The 20,063-nt window shown below is 52.6% G+C and overlaps 1 protein-coding gene across 1 annotated transcript in view; it reads right to left on the reverse strand.

The window, feature by feature from the left end:
* The window catches only part of ONECUT2 (one cut homeobox 2), a 53,906-nt gene extending 40,950 nt beyond the window's left edge, over positions 1 to 12,956 (reverse strand). Inside the window, exon 1 of the mRNA XM_082354997.1 lies at positions 11,649 to 12,956. Coding sequence (XP_082211123.1) covers positions 11,649 to 12,885 — 1,237 coding nt within the window. The 5' untranslated portion in view covers positions 12,886 to 12,956. The remainder of the gene's footprint in view (positions 1 to 11,648) is intronic.
* Positions 12,957 to 20,063: the final 7,107 nt, after the last annotated feature.

Here is a 20,063-nt window from a genome sequence, read left to right on the forward strand (position 1 = left end):
TATGTTCCTGCTCATTTATAGAGCAAGAGTTTAGGTATTTAGACACAGAAAATGACTTTTTTCAACATTGAGAGTGAATGCTCTACCAGATTTGTTTTGTTTGGGGCTGGATTTTCTTCCTTTCATCCAAGAGTCACTTGGAATTTAAAGATGAATTGTCACAGGGAAGAAAATCTCATTTATCATGCCCTTGACTTTCTGTTTAAAGGGGATACACTTGTCTGTTCCTATGCTCCACCTCCCCGAGAACCACCTTAACAATAAATTAGGCTTGAACTAAAGTTTCTTGATATCAAGCAAAAGTTTTACATTTTAATTAGCTTTGGGAAGTCAAGGGCCATTTTACTAGAAACCTAAAGAGATGGGAGTTGTGCTTAATCACAGACCAAAAGGACCCACCTGCCTCCTTTCTCTGTAATAAAAACACAAATAAAGCAGAGCTACTGATTGAAAACAGCCAGAGTCAGGGGTCAGTGCCTAATGTCAGCTCTCACCGTGGCCAGGGCCATGTGACTCCGTTGTGTGGCCTCGAGGAAGTCACACAACCCTTGGCCCACAGAAGCGGTGGACAGGTTCCTCTTAAAGACAGCCCCATCAAGGAAAACTCTCAAGAAATCACACCCACTTTCTAGATTTATTGGAGGTAGCCTGGCAACATTACTGCTGATATTATGTGAGAATCTTGCTTCATATAATGAAAACCACGTTTGCAAAACTCACGCGGAGGCAGGGGTGGGGGGGGAGGGGAAATCCGTTTTTGTATATTTGTGTGTAGGGCAGCCAGACCGTAAACCTTGAAAGGAAACCCTCAATCTGAAATACCGTGCTGAGAGTAGCAGTCAGCGCCTGCAGAAGCCAGGAACATGGAGAAAAACAGTTCAATCCCTCCGCCCCCGACAGAGGTAATGTTCTTCCTCTTGGAAAGGAAAGGGTCCTTTAGCATCTTTTGTCCTCTCACCGCCATCGCCTCCTCTCCCTTTATTATCGCTGACCTCCCACAGAGAAACGAAGCCACGGGCCGAGGGAGGAAAATCTGAGGCCCTGTTCTGCCTGGGGCTCCGAGATCTAGAGAGCTGGAGCTACTGATCGGGGCCCTGCCCGGATTTAACCCGGTAGAGGACCCATCTCCCTTCTCTGGGGTGAGATGCAAACTTGCTCAGACCCCGGACTGGGCGCGCTCGCTGCCAGGGCTCTCCGTGGCGCTGTTCGTGGTGCTGAAGCCTGCATCAAGGCGTGGAGGCAGCAACCCACACACAGGCGACCGGCTGTCAGGGGCTCCGGGCCCAGATCCACGTGAGGCAAGTCTGGAAACAGCTGCCGCCCACAGAGCTACAGCCAGCGCCACAGTTTGGCTCCAAGTGTAGCTCACTGGCTTACTTCTTTGCAACTGCAGAATGGCTGGTTCACTTTTTCTCTTCCCAGGGGGTTTCACAGAGCCCACCTCTGGCTCACCGATCTGGCATATCTCTTTCCTGATGTCCTCCCTGCCCATACTAATTCTCTCACCCCCCCTCCTTCGTACAATACTTTGCCTTTGCAGAGCACCTTACAGTTGGTACAGCCCTCACTGGCACCATCAACTGAGCCGTTTCTCTTACACACATAACCATTCCTCTTCTCTCCCACAGATATTTTTTGCCTTTTCTGCCCCTCATCTCTCAAGCAGGAGACTATTACCTCAGTATGCAGGGTGGGCGAAACACCTTTACCCATCACAGCAAAACCTCTGATTTCTCCTTGGCAACGAATTCGGAGAGGCAGAGGTTAGAGTTCCAAAGGACCAGGAGAAAGTCCCCTAAGAAATTTCTAGGAAAATACGGGTAGTGGTCAGTAGGGTGGGGAATGGAGAGACAGACACTAGGAACAAAGTGAAGAAAAGAGCCTGGGCCTTAGAGGTGCAAGGCTTGTTGCAGTTAGAAGACTTCCGGCAGGTGGCACTCTAGCTCAAGGTGCTTTTGGTAGAAGCCTTGACTGTGCTCCTGGTTCCACCTCAAACTTCCTTTCTGCTAAACAACCCGCTGGCCAGGTTTGGAGGTCTGTCTTCCTCTTGATCCAAGCACTTTGCTAAAAAGCACCGTTTGCACAATTCTATTTACTGTAATACACAATGATGAAGGGAACATAAATAAGAAAGAGAGGGTCAGTGGGAGGATTTTTTTCTCATGTATGATTGATGGTGCTCAGATCAAAACTGTGTAATCATCAATAACATGATTCAGCAATTGGGAAATGTAAACAAGTTGTGCAAGTGCTTGCTTTGGTCAAAGCCCTGGAGGGGCCCATGGGGCTGGGCCAAGCTTGAAGAGGGCAATGCCAACAGGATGCCCTCCCTCCCACCACGGCAGAGCTGGCTGTGCCTACAGCCTGACTGGCGTGACCTTTGCCTTTTGCAACACACATGCGGTCGGGCCGGCGTTAATGGCACTTTGCAGGGAGCTCCAATTGAGTAAACAAAAAATGCCTTGCCCTGTTCTAATGGAGCACATTATTCTGAGGCCTAAGCCTTCATCCAGGCCCCTGCAGCTGCTCTGCAGGTCAGTGCTACCAATAAAGCAATTAGCCAATGAGAAAACTCTTCTTCCCTGAGGGGGACTCGGGGGCTTTGTTGCAGTTGCTGTGCTTTGCTTTGGGTTTTTAAACAAGCAATCCAAGTTGATCTGAGCCTCTTACATCAGACTCCAGGATGAAGACACTGAAATTGTGTGTTTGCTGAGTGTGATATTTTAAGGAACTGGTCCCTTGTTCAACACAGACTGGAAAGCTCACTGCTTCCTGTTCAATTAACCTGAACCATAGCTGAACTCTGCCCTTTGAACTCACTCAGCAGATAAATACATTAGCTCACCTAAGGAATCATTAATATTTTTCAATCACATAAAACAAACATGAATGTCTGAACACAACCCAAGAGATAGCCAATTAGGAATAGCACATGGAACATGTTGAAAAAAAAATCACAAATGGATGTTATTTACAGAACAAAAAGGGTCAAGGAAGAAATAAAAACGGATCATGCCAACAGTTCTGGAAACAAAGGGGACTTTCATTTTCATTTCCGCAAACACAAAGGGTACTGAGCAATATTTAGCAATTCCTGTTCCATCTACGCTGCTCAATAAGAAAAAGTTGTACCCTACTCCTGGTCTGATTTCTACTTACTTCCATCAGAACACACGACTCCAAGCCCTTCTCTTCGAAAGTGACTTCAGTGTTCATGCTCATATACAGAGTCCAAAATATTGCATTTCTGGGGACAATTTTATTCCCAATTTGCTACAAATGAACCAAAATAATTTTTGTGGAAGTATCACTGCCATTAAGTGAACCAGTGTAAACGAACCAAGCTAGTGGCTTGACTGAAATAATTTTACAGTAGAAAATGATGTTCCTGTGATGTTGTTACTCTAGCATCTAAACAGATTTTGTTTTGGGGGGAGGGAAAGAGAGAGAAGAGAAGAGAAAAGAGGAGATCGCTAAATGCCATCTATTTTGTCCTTATCCCTGCATGCCATCTTAGAAGAATGAGAAAACATTCCCCAATCAAGTCATTACACATTTCAGTTTGATTCAGTTTCACTTCCCACAATTCTGCCTCTTGACTCCTCCCCTCCTACCCCCTTTTCATTTTTGTTTGGTTTGGAGTGTGGGCTTAATGCCCAGCTATCCTAGATGAGAACACTTAAAGGAATATCACAAGCACAAAGGGTAAATCTATTGAATGAGGGTCTTTAACTATGTGGTTTCCTTAAAGGGAAAGGTTGGATCAATAGGATCAATATGAAAGGTTTCCCTGGCCCTGCATAAAAGGGTAAGGGCTTCTCTTTTCACTGGTTTAACTTTACTCTCTGACAAATGCAAATCAATGGATCTGTGTTTACAACAGATTCCCTAACAGACCCAACCTGGGTAAAGCCCAGAGCCTCGCCCTGGGGGTGGGGAGTCCAAGCTTGCTCTAGGGGGATGCTCTAGGGCAGAGCTTAAGGCTCAAGGCCCTGGGGGTGGAGTGGGCTTGCTGCCCACTGGGATCCTGCTGCTGCCGCCTGTGGTCTCTCCAAAGAGGAAAGAAAAAAATGGAGCAAGCAACGGAGCTCCAGACTCTTCCGAAGATGCCTCAACCCAACATAAACATAAAGCCCAAATTCCTAGGATCTGGTGAGCCAGTCAACCTTGTTTCCTACCAGTATAGATCTGGGAGGTTGACTACACAGAGGAAGCTGGAGCGGGATACCTACAATTGGAGCAGCCCATGCATTTCAGCTCTAGAATTCTCCTTCTGTCCTTTCTTAGGCGGTAACTGGCTCTCTTAGCTATTACAAGGCAAACCACTGAAACTGTGGGTTCTTTCCCCCTTAATTTTACCTTGCCCTTTAAAAACGTGATGCTTTCCAGAGATTACATGACTTCAAGTCAATACCAGTTACAGAGAAATTATTTTTCTTCCTGCAGGAGAAAGTATATGTATATTTGATTACATGAGCCAAAGTCCAATGCTGATTAAATTACGTTGGAGGTGTGCTTCCAACCCAAACAAAGTCTGCTTTCTACAGAAGAGTAATGGATCTTCAAATGGCGAGAGAGGCGCCAAGGTGGAACGCAGAGCCTCCCTTCCCTCTGGGACAATTTGTGTAGGACGGTTTTTCACAACAATGTCCACAATGTCCACTTCTCCCCCAGTGAGACAAGCTCTGTCCACACAGCCCACAGCCCGCCTCCACGCCTTGCCCATCTGTACCCTGCCACGCATCAGAGGGGCTGAGTTACCCAGTCAACCTCCCCAGCTCCTCCTCCCTGCCCCTACAAGAACCTGTGTACATTTCTCAGAGTCTTCACCTGGAGTGAGACTTGGAAATCAAAAATCAAGCTTTTCCCAGAGGCACTGAAGTGCATTAGGGGGACAGACTGGGTGATGAAAGGGGGTGCTGAGGGGTCCCCAGCCCACCCTGAGCAGGCTCTGTACCTGACAGTATAAATATCCCTGTTGGGTTCCCTCATAATGGTCTCCCCCCACCAAGAAAAGTATCCCCTCAGAGGAAGCAATTTTCCCCAGGTCAGGAAAAACAAGGGTCTCTGAGAGGGCTGGGGACGAGGATAACGCAGAAGCTGTAGATGAAGTTTAAGGCCCAGGGTTCCTCAATATTCACCCTTTTCCCCAGGGCCCTTTATCCAGACAATTATTTCTATTTATTCCCTCCTCATTTTCCTTCCTTTGGCAAGAGCCCAGAAACGAAATCCCTCTGCTTCTCCTCTGAGGTTTCCATTCCTCCAGGGATACCCCTACACGATACCACTTTCCCTCAAGACAGTTTCTACCAACACCAGTCACCAGCAATAGTGTGGTGGTGTCCAGTGCTTTCTTCCTGAGAACTCTTCAACCCCCTTCCTCCGATTTTCCTTTAGAAACAGGTTCTAAAGCTCAGAAAACCAAGAGGCGACCCTGAAGTGAAATTTTGGATTGAAGAAAGCTGGAGAGGCAGCCTCTTTCCCCCTCAGGGGTCAGGCCTAGAGCTCAAGAGGGTAAACCCTGCCCAGGGTCCCCTATTACCTCTGGGCAGACACGTGTCTCTAGAGAGAAGTGGGGTTGCTCTCAGAGACACAGAGAATCTGGGGGGCTTAGTTTCCCCTCTGCCCCACCCTCACCATTCACCAGGAATCCAGCCCTGTTTGGGGATTCTAAGATGGGGCTGGGGGAAAGTCTAAGATTCCACCCTCCAAAAGCCCACTCGCCCCTCCCAGAACCTAAGAGCCCTTCACCGGGAGCTTGAGGGGAGGGGCCCGCTGTCTTCTGCACCAAAAGGAAACAGCGCACCCTTTTTGGTTTCTGTATCTGATCACCTGACCTAGTTCACTGTAGGTTTTCAGAAGAGGGGTAGGGCTCATTCTGACTAGGAATCAAGGAGCTGTATCAAAGCTCCCTTCTCTAAGGAAACCCACTGGAAGGAAGATGCCCCCTATCTCTGGGGAGGACAGAAAGAAATGACTGCTTCCCCTTTGCCACACGGCAAAGCAGAATAACGCAAGATTTGGTTTTTTTCTCCCTCCTTTCCTTCCTCCTTTTTCTCATTTCGTTCTTGGAGAAGGAAGGAAAACACTCCTTTTCGTCCAGGTTGAAACCTTCTCTTGAAGGAAAAGCTTAGTATTTCTAAAACTGGAGAATTTATAATTTCAAAAAACCCGAACAATTTAGTTCTTATCTCACCCCCACTACCGTCCCAGCTCTTTCATTCACCTTAGTGTTCCTTCTGGAAGAATAAGCCATTTGGCAAAAGGAGCGGTTGGCAGGATGTGGAGGTCTTCCTGCCAGAGGGAAGGGACAGCTTTGAAGTTCTTTCTTTTCCCGTCAAGGCAGGTGTCTCAGAGAAAACCTCTCTACCAGGGCCAGGCCTGAGTCCCGCGTCTCAGAGGGGAAGATCTCTCCAGCTGGTGGGAAGGGGAGCTGGGGCGGTGCGGTTCCCCAGTCTGGTGTTTCTTACCAGCCGGGGCAAGAAACAAGATTCTTCTCTGGTTGACCCAATTAGCCCAGAGCAGACCATTCTGAGGGATGACGCCCAGGCCATTGTCACTGGGGCCTCGTTTAACTCTCCAACTAATGCACCAGTGTAGAAAGTCTGCGAATGGGAACATTTAATGAGAATGTTCCTTCTTAATGACAACAAGGATGGAGCGGATCCGCGGATCAGGAAGCTGCGAGGTTAGCAGGCAGCTTTAGAGACGTCGTTTCTATACGTCTGTGTCTCTTATCTCTGCTTTGCAAGTTAAGTTCATCTGTACCATTTTTTCTAGGTTCCCACATATATGCGTTAATATATGATATTTGTTTTTCTCTTTAGAGACGTCGTTTCTAAAGTTCGGCTTGGACGTTCCCGCATATGGAGAGGAGACCAAATTTCCCGGATGCTTTCCATGGAGGAAAGAAGTTGCCCCCGGCCCTGCTGGACCAGATGCGGGCCGCGCGGGGCAGAGGCGAAGGCACCCTGCTTACACGAGAGGACTGGGAGGACTCGGGCGCCGTCCCGTGCGACGCCTTCGGTATACCAACCACCCGCAGAGCCCGCGGCAGGGAGCGCAGAAAGCGGCGTTGCGCGCGCGCGGGGACTGGGGGAGAGGGCAGGCAGCCGGGCGACAGCAGGAAACCTCGAGCAGGAAGCGGCGGGCTGGGGCCGCGCGCGGTGAAGCAGCGGCCAGACCCGAGAACCCGCCTGGAGCTGGGGAAGCAGCGCGGCGGGAGCGCCGGGGACCCAGGCCGCTGGCGAGCGCTCTGCTGGGAAAAGGGCGCCGTCGGGCTTACTGGAAACGCGCCGGATCAAGTTCCAGATCAATGAAATCTGGGTCCACACGTTTACGTTATTGTTGCCAGCATTAATGCTCTTTTAATCTTCTAAACATTATCAGCATCGATCTCCCTCCATATACACATTTGTTTGAGAAAGTGACATAACCACATGGTGGAAAGCTTGGAATAAAAATAAATGCGCAGCCTCTCGCATCGAGGGTGCCCGGCGACCCGGGCTACTTCTCGCCCGCGGGTTCACTACCCTCCCTCGCGTCCCGCCGGCTCGGCCCAGCTCCCGCCCACCTTAATGCGAGTTGGGAAGGTGTTCTCGAGGCACCGGGGACTCGACCAAGCAAGGATGGTAGCGAGCTTTTCAATTATTAATCCGACCAGCCAGCAGGAGAAAACATCTTGTGTTCCGTACCGACGTGGGCTACATTCGGCCTCTCCCGCTCGGACCCCGAACTAAACCTTCGGGAGAGACCGGCTGAGCCCGGCCGAGAGGCTGACCAAAGGGAGGGGTGGGAGTCGGGATGCGGGTCTCTGCGGATGAGGTCCCCGCCCCCGTCCCTAGGCTTAGGGTGGCCTGAGGACGTCCCCTGGCGCCAAAATGAGCCGCGCACGCACGTGGTGCCCCTGGCAGGCGCCGCAGCGTTCTGCCCTGGCCACGCTCCGCTGCCGCGGGCGTCAGGTGGCCCAGGCGACATCCCGTTGGGTTGGTTAAGGGCCCTCCTCTGCCTCAACAGAGTTGGCTCCAGAGTGGCCGCTGGGAGCTGCTGCCTGGGGAGGGCCGGGCGTCCGCTCGCCGTGGGGACGCGAGGTAGGCTCGGGGCGGGCCGCTCCGGGAGCCCGACTCACAGAAGGCGGAAACCTCGGCAGGGTGTGTCGTCGGAGGGTCTCTGCTCTGTCTTCCAGTTGTTGGAGGAAACCACTCCCGCCACCGGGGTCTCGATCGTCCTCCGCGAGGCGCCCATCCACTTTCTTGCCTGGGTTCTCTCCGTCCCTCCTGGTTCGTGTGTGCTTAGTTCAGAGGCCTCCTGGGCTCAAAGCCAGTGAGGGTTTGTGCTTGAACACGCTGGAGTTTGTCCTCGCCCCCTCTTGCCGGGTTAATAAAAACTGCTCTGCGGGAGCCAGCCCCGGGGACCGCGGAAGAGACCCAAGGCCGCATGGTTGCAGTTTCGGCCCTCGCCACCCTTTATGAACGAAGTCGTGCACTTGGAGCCCATTTCTCTGAAATCTACTGTTGAGGCAATCTGAGTTCCCCCATCTTCTCCCTTCCCTTTTGAAATGCTATCCCGGGCTGTGGATACACCGAGGCGGCCGGCGCTTCTGTTGAGACGGGGGTGTACTTCACCTAAGGGTGAGGTTGCCGACACTGGCTGAAATCAGACATCTTAACTCTGTGGTCCCTCAAACCCCTATCTGCTTACCTCTGGCAAGACCCAAAATGAGAAAGAGAAAGGGAAATTAAAAGGAGGGAGAGAGAGAGAGGGAGAGAGAGATTGAGAGAGAGAACTGGTCTCGATGAGACAGGGGGCTGGTCGGTCTCGGCGAGGTTCGGGCCTGGGAGTCAGGCAGAGCTGCCCTGTAGAGTCACTGGGATTGTTTAACCCCCAGAGCTCAATGGTGTGGGCCCTCGGCAGCGTCCTGGCGAGATCGATCCATACTCCTGGAGGAGAAGGCCTCAGCTTTTCTTCTCCATTTGCTCCCGTCCCCTAGCGCTCCAAGCACATAATACCAGTCCCAGCTTCTGCATCAGTGTCTGAAGAGACTGATCTACTGACCCCAAACTGAAAAGCCTCCTATGTAATAATAACCACTCAACACACTTGTAGTTGCTGATCAAATGCCCAGATAAAAAGGCTAAAGCTCTTGTCCCCTTTCAACTCTGGGTAATAAAACACACACACATTTGAATGCTTGAGCAAAGCGGGGTCCCTCGCAGGAAATTCCCAGTCGCTGAAGGAGGCTTTCAGACTCCCACTGAAGGGGCTTTCTTGCTCCTACTCTGAAAATCCCCGATGCTGCCCAAGGCCAGCCCCTGAGGAGTGGCCCCGGGACTCTCCCGTGGTGGGTGGTGGGATTGGGGTCCCCCAGGGATGCCACACTCTCCCTCATCCCAGCAATGCTGTTGCAAAAATGCTTGAGACCGGCTAACCAGAAAAGCATTACTTTCCAAATCACTTTCAGACATACATTGGCAGAAGGCACGTGTTTTTAAAATCTCTGTCTTTTTCGGGACAGGCGTGAGGGGGCGGCAGCGCTCTGAGATCAGCCGGAGTAGAATAGCTGTCATCCTGCCTTTACCTTACCCTGGTCCCCCCTCCCCAAGACCAGCTGCCAAGTCTCTTCTGGCTGCCTGTGCCCAAGAAGCCAGCCCTTGCTAAAACTCACCCGTGAGGGACTAAAGGTATTTTCAGGGGCCTAAGACAAAGGGGTACCACATTGTTTGGAATTGTCAGTAAGCTTCCAGTTTTTCACTGATATTCTCTATTCACTGCTTACTCTTTGCGAGAAACCAAGAGCAATCAGAGAAAATTGTAGGAGAGGATGAAGAGTAAGCTAAATGAGGAGAAAAATAAAATAGGTTTCTAAATCCATGCAGAACTATTTGGAGTCCACCGATGTGGGGAAGCCCTTGGGGGGGGGGGGCTAGTTTCTTTACCTTTTCAGATCAACACGGCGGGGAGATTACTGACTGGAGATCCGAATCCTCCAACAGCGGGCAAAGGCGGAGGCTGTCAGAGTGGAAACGCCCCCTCCCCAAGCCTGGGCGAACACGCTGCCTGTCACATCCCCCAGCCCTGTCCGGCGTAGGTAGAGTGCACCCTATAAACCAGGCTCAGCGGTGCGAGGAAAGCCCCGGGGAGCCGGAGAGGAAGCCTGAGCTCACAGCTCCGGAAGCGCGTTGTGTGCGGCTCGGAACCGCGCGCTACCCACTACCCGCACCTATGTAAATCACTGCCACCACGAATTGTCCCCCAGATAATCCGACGATCGGGAGGGACAGCCTCAGTCCAAAAGAAGCTGCCCATCTCGGCCTGCAGTCGGGTACCGTGCATCCTCCCCAGTGGGGCGCCTGGACACTTTGCCCCTCTTGGCCCGTGGCAGGGTCCTGGGGGCAGCGCAATTGCCACGCGCACCGCGCTGGATCTGTGCGCACTAAAGCGCGCAACTGTGCGCGCAACTGTGTGCCAGTCGCAGCCACGGCTGCGCCTTTCTCTCTGGTTCCCGCCGCCCACACAGGAGGTTTCTGCGCTCCTAGAACAATAGAGGGCTGTACCTCGCGGCTCTGCCGCTAGAGGAGGCACAAAGAGCTAAGCCGGCTACAGAACAATGTAACCAATGCGTCGACCCGTCCTCTCCCGCCGGCCGCCAGCCCTCCCCGTCGCCGAGCCACGCGCACAATCAGCGTCCGCTTAATGCAAAGGTGGAGCCTGTAGCCCGCGGCCAAGATGCGTTAACTAACCTGCATCTTAATTTTTCTGCACCTCTTCCCGCGAGCTCTCAGCCTCTCCCGGAAGCCCCAAACCTCGGCAAATCCTGGCAGACGCTGGGAGCCGGGCAAGGGCGGCCGGCGAGTGAGGCAGGACGCTCTCTACTCTTAGTTGCTCCTCTCCCGTCCTCCCAGAGAGGTGGATGTGGCAGTCCCAACCTTCGTCCTTGCACCCTCCCCTCACTGTGGGCAGAGACAAGGGAGCTGGCCCCAGCCCGCTCTTTCGATCATAAAGTCCCCGTGCCAATGTCAAGGCCGGAAACGGGCTCGGGAAGCGCTGTTGTATCCTGGTCACCCGTTCTCCGCGTGGGCAAGGCTGTGACTCTTGTCAGTGACCAAACAAGTTTGCCTCCCGCTCCCCCGCTCCCTCCCCCGCCCACCAACTGCCTCCATATGGGGAGACCAGGCAGCTTGGAAAACTGAAATGTATTGCCTAAGCAAGCTCGGAAATGTATTGTCTAAGCAAGAGTTCAAGTGCACAGGGTTTCCAATAAAGGCAATCCCCCTTCCCTGTGAGTCCTGGAAAGAGAGGGCTCCTAGCGGACACGGTGCACCCCCATCGCGACTCCCACAGCTGGGTAAGGTCGGAAGAAGAGGGCAGAGTTGGCACGTTGCGCAAAGTGCGAATAAAATGCGGGTGGGGGTCGGTCAGGAAGCCCGGGAGACACGGAGGGAGGAAGGAAGAGAAGTAAGAGAAAGGGAGAACAGAAAGAAGAGGAGAGGAGAAAGAGGAAACAGAAGAAGAAATAGAGAAGAAACAGGAAGTGTGGAGAGGAGAGGAGACGAGAACCCAGAGATGTGGCTAAGCGCCCTCACCCGGGGCCACAGGCACCCCGTTGCCCTCTCCCAGCACCCTGGCTCCAGGAGACCCTCTGGGCTTACCTGCCAGGCGTAAGGCAGACATGCGCTGGAACTCGGGCTCCTGCAGCCACTTCCACATCCTGCGGAAGGTCTCCCTGCCAGATTTGAGTTTACTCCACGGTTTGGGGTTCCGGAGCAGGTCGGAGAGAGTCCCCTGAGACCGGCACAACACCCTCTGCGCGAAGATCGCCTGTGGGATGCTGTAGCGCTTCAGCTCGGCGGTGATGCGCTGGGCCACCTCTTTGGTGTTGATCTCCTCCAGCTGGCCTGATGTGGCCACCTGCGATCCCGAAGAGGACGAGGGTGGCCTCTCACGGCTAGGCGCCAGCACCGGCCCATGGGACTGAGCGTGGCCCGGGTGGTGTAGGCCGTTGAGGTGCGACATCATGGCCGCGGGCGGGGTGCCCAGACCGCGGGATAGGTGTTGCTCACCGCGGGTCAGCATGGCAGTGTGGTGCGCGTCGAAGTTGGGGCTGAGCATTTTGTCGTGGCCCGGGGGCCCGTAGCTGGGCAGGCTCTGCTGCGCGTTGTGGAGGCCGCCCAGCCCGTTGCCCAGCGGTGTGGCGGCCAGCGGGGACAGGCTCTGGCTCATGCCGGGCATCTCCTTGTAGGGGCTGTAGAGGTTGTTCATGGTCGGGAGCCCGCGCTCGTCGCGCATGAGGGTGAAGCTGCCGCTGACGTTGCCCGACAGGCGCTGGTGGTGGTGGTGGTGGTGGTGGTGGTGGTGGGGGTGCGGGTGCGGGTGGTGGAACTTGTCCGACACGGTGGAGATGGGCGGCAGCGGCTGGAGCGGCGTCAGCGTGGTGTAGGTGTTGCTCATGCCCATGCCGGGCGGGGACGAGTCGCAGGACATGCTCATGGCATGATGGAGCGGGATGGAGAGCTCGGGCCGGTAGTCGCCGCCGTCCAGGATCGAGGCCATGCTAGTGACCATGGCCGAGCGCGACGCCGCCGCTGCAGCCGCTGCCGCCGTGCCCAGCTCCTGGTGCGCCGTTGGCGGCGGCGGCGGCGGCGGCGGGCCCCGCAGCGAGCCAGCGGCGCCGCGGCCCGCGTGGTGAGGGCTGGTGCTGGCCAGCAGCTCCTGCTCATGGCCCGGGCCCCCGCCGCCGCCCCCGCCGCCCCCGCCGCCGCCCCCGCCGCTGCCGCCGCCGGCCGGCCCGTGCAAAGTGCCCAGACTTTCCATTGTCAGCTCCGGGTTCATGGCGCAGCCTTCTAGGTCTTTGGTGAGGCATCGATAGGCGGTGTAGGCAGCCTTCATTCAGTCCATCGGGGCCCGGGGGCGGCGGGGGCGGCGGGGGCGGCCGGCGGGCTGGCAAGGCGCGCGTGGCGGAGCTCTGCCGCGGGAGCAAGGGAGGGCGCGGGAGTGCGTGAGCGTGTGGAGGGGGAGCGTGCGTGCGGGTGTGCGCCCCGGGCTGCGGGCGGGCGGGCGCGTCCGGGGTGGGGGTGGGGTGGGGGCGGACGGGGCGTGTGTGCGGGAGACGGGAGGGGGCGGGGAAGGAGGGAGGGATCACCGAGTCCCGCCGCTCGGGGCGGCGCGCTGCCTCGCCATGTCCGAGCCCGCTCCGGCGCCGACGTCTTCTGTTTGGGTGAGCGGGAGCTGTCCAGAAGGGCTCTGCCGCTCGCCGGGGCAGCCAACCTACCTTCCCGGACCCGGGGCGGGGCAGTGCCCGATGGGCGCCGCGAGCAGCCACTGCGTGGCCGCGACTGCCCCGGGGGGCGGGCCTTCTGCGCACAGCTGCCAATGGCTGAGGAGGGGGCGGGGCCGCGCGTTTCAGGTTTGGCTGACGGCTCTGTGCCTTTTTTTTTTTTTTCCTCCTTTGCCACTGGAATCAAACGTCAAGGAGAAGGAGAGAGGGAGGGGAAGAGAGGGTAGTGGGGAGAGAGAGGCGAGAGAGCGAGTGAGGGAGAGAAATTACGTTAAAGATGCCGCTCTGTGTCTCTCCGGAGCTGCTGCGACCTGGGCTAAAGGGCTTTGCTTCAGTTCCCCTTGCTTCACCCCAAAGCTTTTATCGAGGCAAGCCAGGAGGGAAAGACTCCAGCTACGTGCTGGTGTAAAAACAATCCCACGTCTCCTAACAAGCCACTTCCTAAGCGTCCCTAGCTGGGAGCCAGTAGTTTAGCCTTTTAAAATGCGGGCGCTAATGTATTCTAATGTAGGGTAAATTCCCGAGACTGGGGAGTGCGGAATCTGCGGGGCGAAGGAACTCCAGCGCCCTCGCTGCCTGCGAGCTACGGCCGGCGGACGCAAGCCCACCCGCGGCGCGGGCCGCAGTAATGCCTGCAAAGTTAACACAATAACATCATTTAATTACCCGGCGAGCCCATAAATCTCTCAGTTATGAGCCTTCAGAAGGGCCCCTGCTAGATTGCAGAACAAAACTAGAACACCAGGAGCTACGGTTTCAAGGTGACCAAGTGCTTGCTGCGCGAGCGAGTTGGAAAGGAGTGGTGGGAGGGGGCGGGGGCTGGAGGGGGGTAGTGTACAGCAGGGTTGTTGCCGATGCCTTAGTTAGCAAACTTCTCCTGGGGGTAGGGAGTATGTAAACGTCCGGGACGTTACTCGCGGATCTTTCCCCTAACACACACACACACACACACACACAGACACAGACACAGACACACACACGTCTCTCGAATCCCGGGAGAGGAACGCCCTGGGTTACGGCTGTGGATAGATGACATGGAGCCCATATCTGTATATCCAAACCTTGTTTCTGAAAAGACCAGAGCCCTGGTGAGTTCTAGAACGCTCGCAAGCCACAGCTTTGAAAAGTGTACCTTCATCTACCCAGGATTGCCGTTGTTTAGTAACCCCTGGTCGGCGACTGGGAGTGGAGCGGGGGTGTAGAGAGAAGGTGGAGATTTCTGCGGCCCGGGTTGGGGTGGAGGGGGTAGTTGAAGGCAGAGAGCCACTCGGCATTGAAAACCTTACAAGAAACAGATTCTTCCGAAGCAGGTTGCGTTCTGTTTGCCTGCGAAGATTCAAGCTAGCTGAGGTTGCGCAGATGTTGCCTTTGTTTAAAGAGACAGTAATTAAGGACAGGGTGGACATAAGTTGGAGAAGCGTGACCTATTTTCTTTTGATCAGCTGTCAAAAGAAGAGCAGGGGGTCTCCTTAAGACAGACCCCTCCAACAACTTCCAGCTGTTAGAGAAAACTTGATAAGAAAACAAGGACACAGTCTGGAATACTGTATATGCCTCCCTGGCGCTAGAGAAAGGTTTTATTCATTTGGAAAACAGTTCTTAGTCTTGGTGACCTTTTACGGCTGCCCTCCTCTCTTTTCTAGCTACAGAGCAAAAAAATCCACCCCATCCCACATCATGCTGTCACATGAACGTACAGTGACACTATTTCTAGATCAACTTTATTGAGTTCTGGCCAATACCGTGCCAATTATTCTTTCAAATAGCCTCTTCTTGTGATATCAAAGCCTGGGTAAGAAAGTGGATGATCCCCTGCTTTGCTAGACATACTTTTCTAGATGCTCACATCTTTTAATGTCACAGTACTAGACAGGTAAAATCACTCGGTTTTCTGTTTCTCTGACTTTCCTCTCTCCCTCACCTCTCCTACCATCTCTCTTCCCCCTCCCCACCTTATATATGGCAGCTGGACATTTGGGATAATTTGAAAGTTAATGTTTGAAATACACACCGAGTTGAACAAAAGTTCATAAGAATGCAATCCCGTTGGTCCAGGAGTGCTCAGACACTGAAATAAGGCAGGAGAGGAGCAAGACAGGGGAAAAATCTGTCTGATGTGCCCCAGTGCCGAAGGCAGCCTCCTCTGCCCTGGCTTCAGGCTCAAGCACTGGCCATTGACCCCAGGCTGGGACATCTGGTAGGCACTGCCTCCGTTCAGAAACCAAGGCAAATAAATTGCCATTTAAATAAAATTTCAAAATTATAAACTCATTTACCAGGCTACCAGGATAAATCTGCTGCTGGGTATTCCACCTCGGTGTGCCTGGGAGCAGTCACGTGCTGGGGAGTTGAAAGGTGAGTTGCATATTCTCGCTGCCTCGCTCCTTCCTTCCTCCCTCCCTCCTCCCCTCCCCTTCCCTCGATCAATATTGGCGATCTCAGGGAAATCATGAAATCGTATTGGCTTCTTTGTGTATAATTTCATTGGACTAGATTAAAGCAGACTTTTCACGTTGTTTTTCTGATAGTCGTTTGAGGTTTTATATTTCAACCCAAAACCCATTTAAAAGAAAAATTAATGTGCTTGTTTACTCAGCATCCTAATTTTTACTGAATTAAGTTTGCATGTTTTCTCCCTTTCTTTTTAAACCGGAAAAATAGTATCTACTTGAAGATAATTTTAAGAATATCAGTACTAATACAATTTTCAAATATGTTTTGAAATATCTTTGATTTTTTTCTCTATAGTTCTTCGAGAAAATAAAAAGGAAGAGTTGCTTTCTAACCACCCCTTGTTAAGCACACATGCTCTAACCTTCGGAAGTTCTACGACTCAAAATTTTTTCTTTTAATTTGAAGTTACATTCCTGTTCCCCCTGACCGTATAGAAATGTGGCAGCAGAAGTGCTACTTCACGACTGTTAGAATCTGGACAAACAGTTGCACCAGCCATTATATCAGGAGCAGGATATCCATTACTTAGAATACCCCATTCGCAGGGCCGATTTTCTTTAAGACCAAACACTTAAATGATTCAAAAGAAGCCTGTAAATAAAATGCAGCTTTGACAACAAATATAAGCTATTGTACCGTAAAAGAAAAAAAAATTGAATTTGAGCAAGTGCAGAAAAAGACTGGAAAATTTTACTGGACTTTTCATATGTTTTTTCACACTAAAAAATATTAAGGGTCTGAGAGGGAGAGAGACGTGAACATTCAATTAATACAGAGACCCTATAAATTATTCACGAAAAAAAAATAAACACACCACAAGTAAACCCAATCTGGATAAGGGGTCCAACAGCTCTGTTTTTACTAAACAACTGTAACCACAGTCCAAACCCTGGGTAGAACGGGGGCTGCTTATTTCCACCCAAATGTTCAAAATCCTGAAGAAGGTTTTGTGTTGGGCGGAACGCATTTGCGCTACAACTAGGTTTATCAGAGCAATACAAAAAGACATAATGGTGGGCTGACTTGGACTATTTTATTTTTGTCCTTCCCCAAACCATCTGGCGTGTGAGTGTAGGGGTATTGATCAGGATCTGTGAGCTGCAGACCCCATGCCAATCCATAGCGTTTCTGGCAATCAGCGTCGCCCATGAATTGCAGCTGTCTGTGCAGCTCCCGAACAGAAACCTTCGAAAAAGTCCCCCACTTATCAAACACATCATCCGTTCAGGGGTAAGTCAATATCATTTCTTTGTCATTCCATGAGCAGGGATTATGCAGGAGAAAGTTTTTGTTGTCTGTTGTATCTGCTGCTGTGCCTTTTTTTTGTTTTTTAAAGGAAGGAGAGCAATTTTCTAGCCATTGAATGGTAATGGTTTTCCAGAAAGGCCTCAAGCGTTTGTAGGAATCTAACGACAAATACTGTTTTAATATTGTGGGGGAATTTTAAGAGGAGGGGGACATTCTTATGTTACTGTACACAAACAATAATAGTGATAATAGAGGGTTCCTTTTAATGACGGAGGATTTTCTCCCCTTTTCTCGCAGCCCCTGGTGATGAAGACGCCGCAATTCTGTGATTACACTTGCAGATGGACGGTGGGTGCTAGTGGCGGAAAAGGCGTCTTCGGAATTGTGGCTCTGTTTGATATCTCCATTAGCTGCAGTTTTCTTCTGCCTGAAAGCTCGGGCTGGTTGAGCACAGGGAGAAGAAAACCAAAACCGAAGCCTAGCCCCACTAACTCCCTTCGGCCTCTGAGCTCAGAAATTCACTGATACTTCTCAGTTTCCAGGTGAATCTAGGAAAGTGTGAAAAAAAGTTTTCTAGGTGTTGAGGCCGAACCGGTCTTTTTTCGTCTGCTTCTGGCTCTGCGTGGATATTGTTAAAATCGAAAAGGCCAAGTTAGTTAGAAGAGCTGGCGGGGGACTGCCCTGGACTTTTGGGTGGACGGACAGACACTTTGCGCCAGGGTCGGGGGAGAGTTGGCGTTTGTTAGTGTTCTTCCCACCCTCAGCTAGCCTCTTAGGAAAAGAAAAACGAAGCTCCCGGAGCCCTCCCTGCCGGGGGAGCGTTCTCTCGGAGCCCTAAGCCCCGGTGCCTGGATTCGAAGGTGGGGAGTAGGGTCTCGGGGCGAACCCAGCGGGGTGTCGGGGCCTGGGCTTAACCCACCTAGCCTCAGTAGTCCAGGCGCGGGGAGTGGGCGAGCTTGGGGGAGGGGAGGGGTGGAGGAGACCCCACCCCAAGGAGCTTTGGCACCTGCTCGGGGCGGCGACTCCGGACAGGCAGCGGCAGCCGGAATCCCGACCTCCGCAGAGCAAAGCTTCTTGCGCGTCCGCCGGCCTAGTTTTAAAGAAGGCTTGGGACTAGGTCGGCCGACCTTGATCGCCACCCTCCACTCCCTCAGAGAGGGGACTGCTGGAGTTTTGTGTCCTCGAGGACACACACACACACACACACACACACACACACACACACACACGTACGTTTCTGTCCTCCTTCCTCCCTGCCCTCTCTGGGTTCCCCGGCCCCCTTGCGGGAGGAGTTTGCGCGGGGTGGGTGCCCGGGCCTCTGATCTGGACCCGAGATGACTGTCGCCAGGGCTGGGTGCCGGGACTGCAGTCCCTGCCAGGGCACTTTCCTTCCTTCGAATTCGGGGCTCACAACAGACTCTCCTCTGGGGGCCCCCCTTCCGGTTCTGTTTTAGAGGCTGCTACCGCTCTGGAAGCTGGTGGGAGAAATAATTTGACTCTTGGGGGAAATTTAAAAAGTGAAGGGGAATTTGAGGATTCAAAGCTGCGAAGATCAAAAGGCTGATTTACTTATTTATATATTTAGTGGGAGGAGGGGGGGGCGGGGAGCCGGAAACCTGACTCACAACTACGTAGGCTTTTTTTCCCCCTAAAAGAACGTTGAGCTTTAAAAAAGCAACTTGTTAATCTGAAAACCATGACGAATTTTCTCCTCACCGACCTTCAGTTCCTGTCCCATGATTTCTCTCTCCCCCACAGCCCCGAAGTCTCGGTTTTAAACCGTGTGGAGCTGCGGTCGCATTTTCTTTTTACAGTGGGTTTCCAAAAGTACCATCCAAGTATACTTAAAGTTTTCCTTTCCTCCAGTTGTCACCCCACAAAAGAATAACTGGCTTGAGGTCCTTTTGTTCAGGTCAACTTGTGCGTGAAATCTTTTTGTTGTCCTTTCAAAGGGAAGGCAAAAGTTGCAGTTGATTTTAAAAAGGACGAATTTAACTCTTTGAAAGTGGAGCTGTTTTCAAGTTGCTCTGAGACACTAAGCACGGGCGTCGCTTTTATTTATTACCGTCTTAAAACGATCATTTATTTGCTCTGGACATAATTTTTGATTGAGGATTCAATATTGTTTAGACATTAATACAGATACCTAGCACTTCCCCTCTCTATGAAAATGGGAGGGTTTAAAATTTTTTTCGTATAATTTCAATCGTCTAACTACAGTTGATTTTTTTTTTAAAGTACAGAGTATTAAAAAAAAGAGTTGAAGAAAAAAAGAGTTGGTCAGATTTTAAACTTGAAAAATATTATTTCCGATTTCAAAGATAATATTTCTGTTGGAAAACTGAAAACCAACCCAGGGGTATAAAACATTTATGCGAATCAGACCATTTCTTTTTTTTTAAAAAAATCGCATGATATATACTTTTTAGATTCCTGGGCTATCAGCTTCCAAGGATATTAAATAACCAAGGAGTCCGAGCTGATTTTTCAAGGTGATACAATCAAAAGTATAATAGAAAACACACTCGGATTATTTTAGGAGCATTTAATCTTTGGAAAATCGCTTCGATGCCACTTTTGAGAAATTCTGAATTGTTTCGCTTCCACATGTGTAAAAAAAAAAGCAACTCTGGTCAACCGTAGGGTTCAGGGTCGGCCGTGGTCGTTCGAGGAGCGGGCCACGGTCCTCGCGGGCCACTCCATCCAGCGCCGGGCCGGGCCTGGCCGGGCACAGGTGGTTTGGCTGCTTCTAAAGATGCCGGGCTCCGAGAGCGTCCTGCCGCCGGGGTTGGGAGAGCGATGCCCGCGGCGCTCCTGACTCCGGGGAGACCTGTTGGCCTCGAGGAAGCGGTGTTTGCGCCGACCGGCCGGCTCGGCGCGGAGACCGGCGTCGAGGCCGCGGGCGCGGGGTGGCCGCGCGGGAGGCTGCGAGCGGCTCCCCTGTCGGACCGTGCCCTCCAGCTGCCCGGGTCCTGCCCTCCCGGCCCCGCGGAGCTCGGAGGCCCCGGGGCCCGCGCCCAGCCGCTTCTTGGGGAGGGGGCTGCGCGGCCCCGCGGCTCGGGAGGCGGAGGGAGCCGGCCAGGATTGA

The sequence above is a fragment of the Balaenoptera borealis genome, assembly GCF_965194805.1.
Source record: "Balaenoptera borealis genome assembly, chromosome: 14".
Classification (NCBI taxonomy): domain Eukaryota; kingdom Metazoa; phylum Chordata; class Mammalia; order Artiodactyla; family Balaenopteridae; genus Balaenoptera; species Balaenoptera borealis.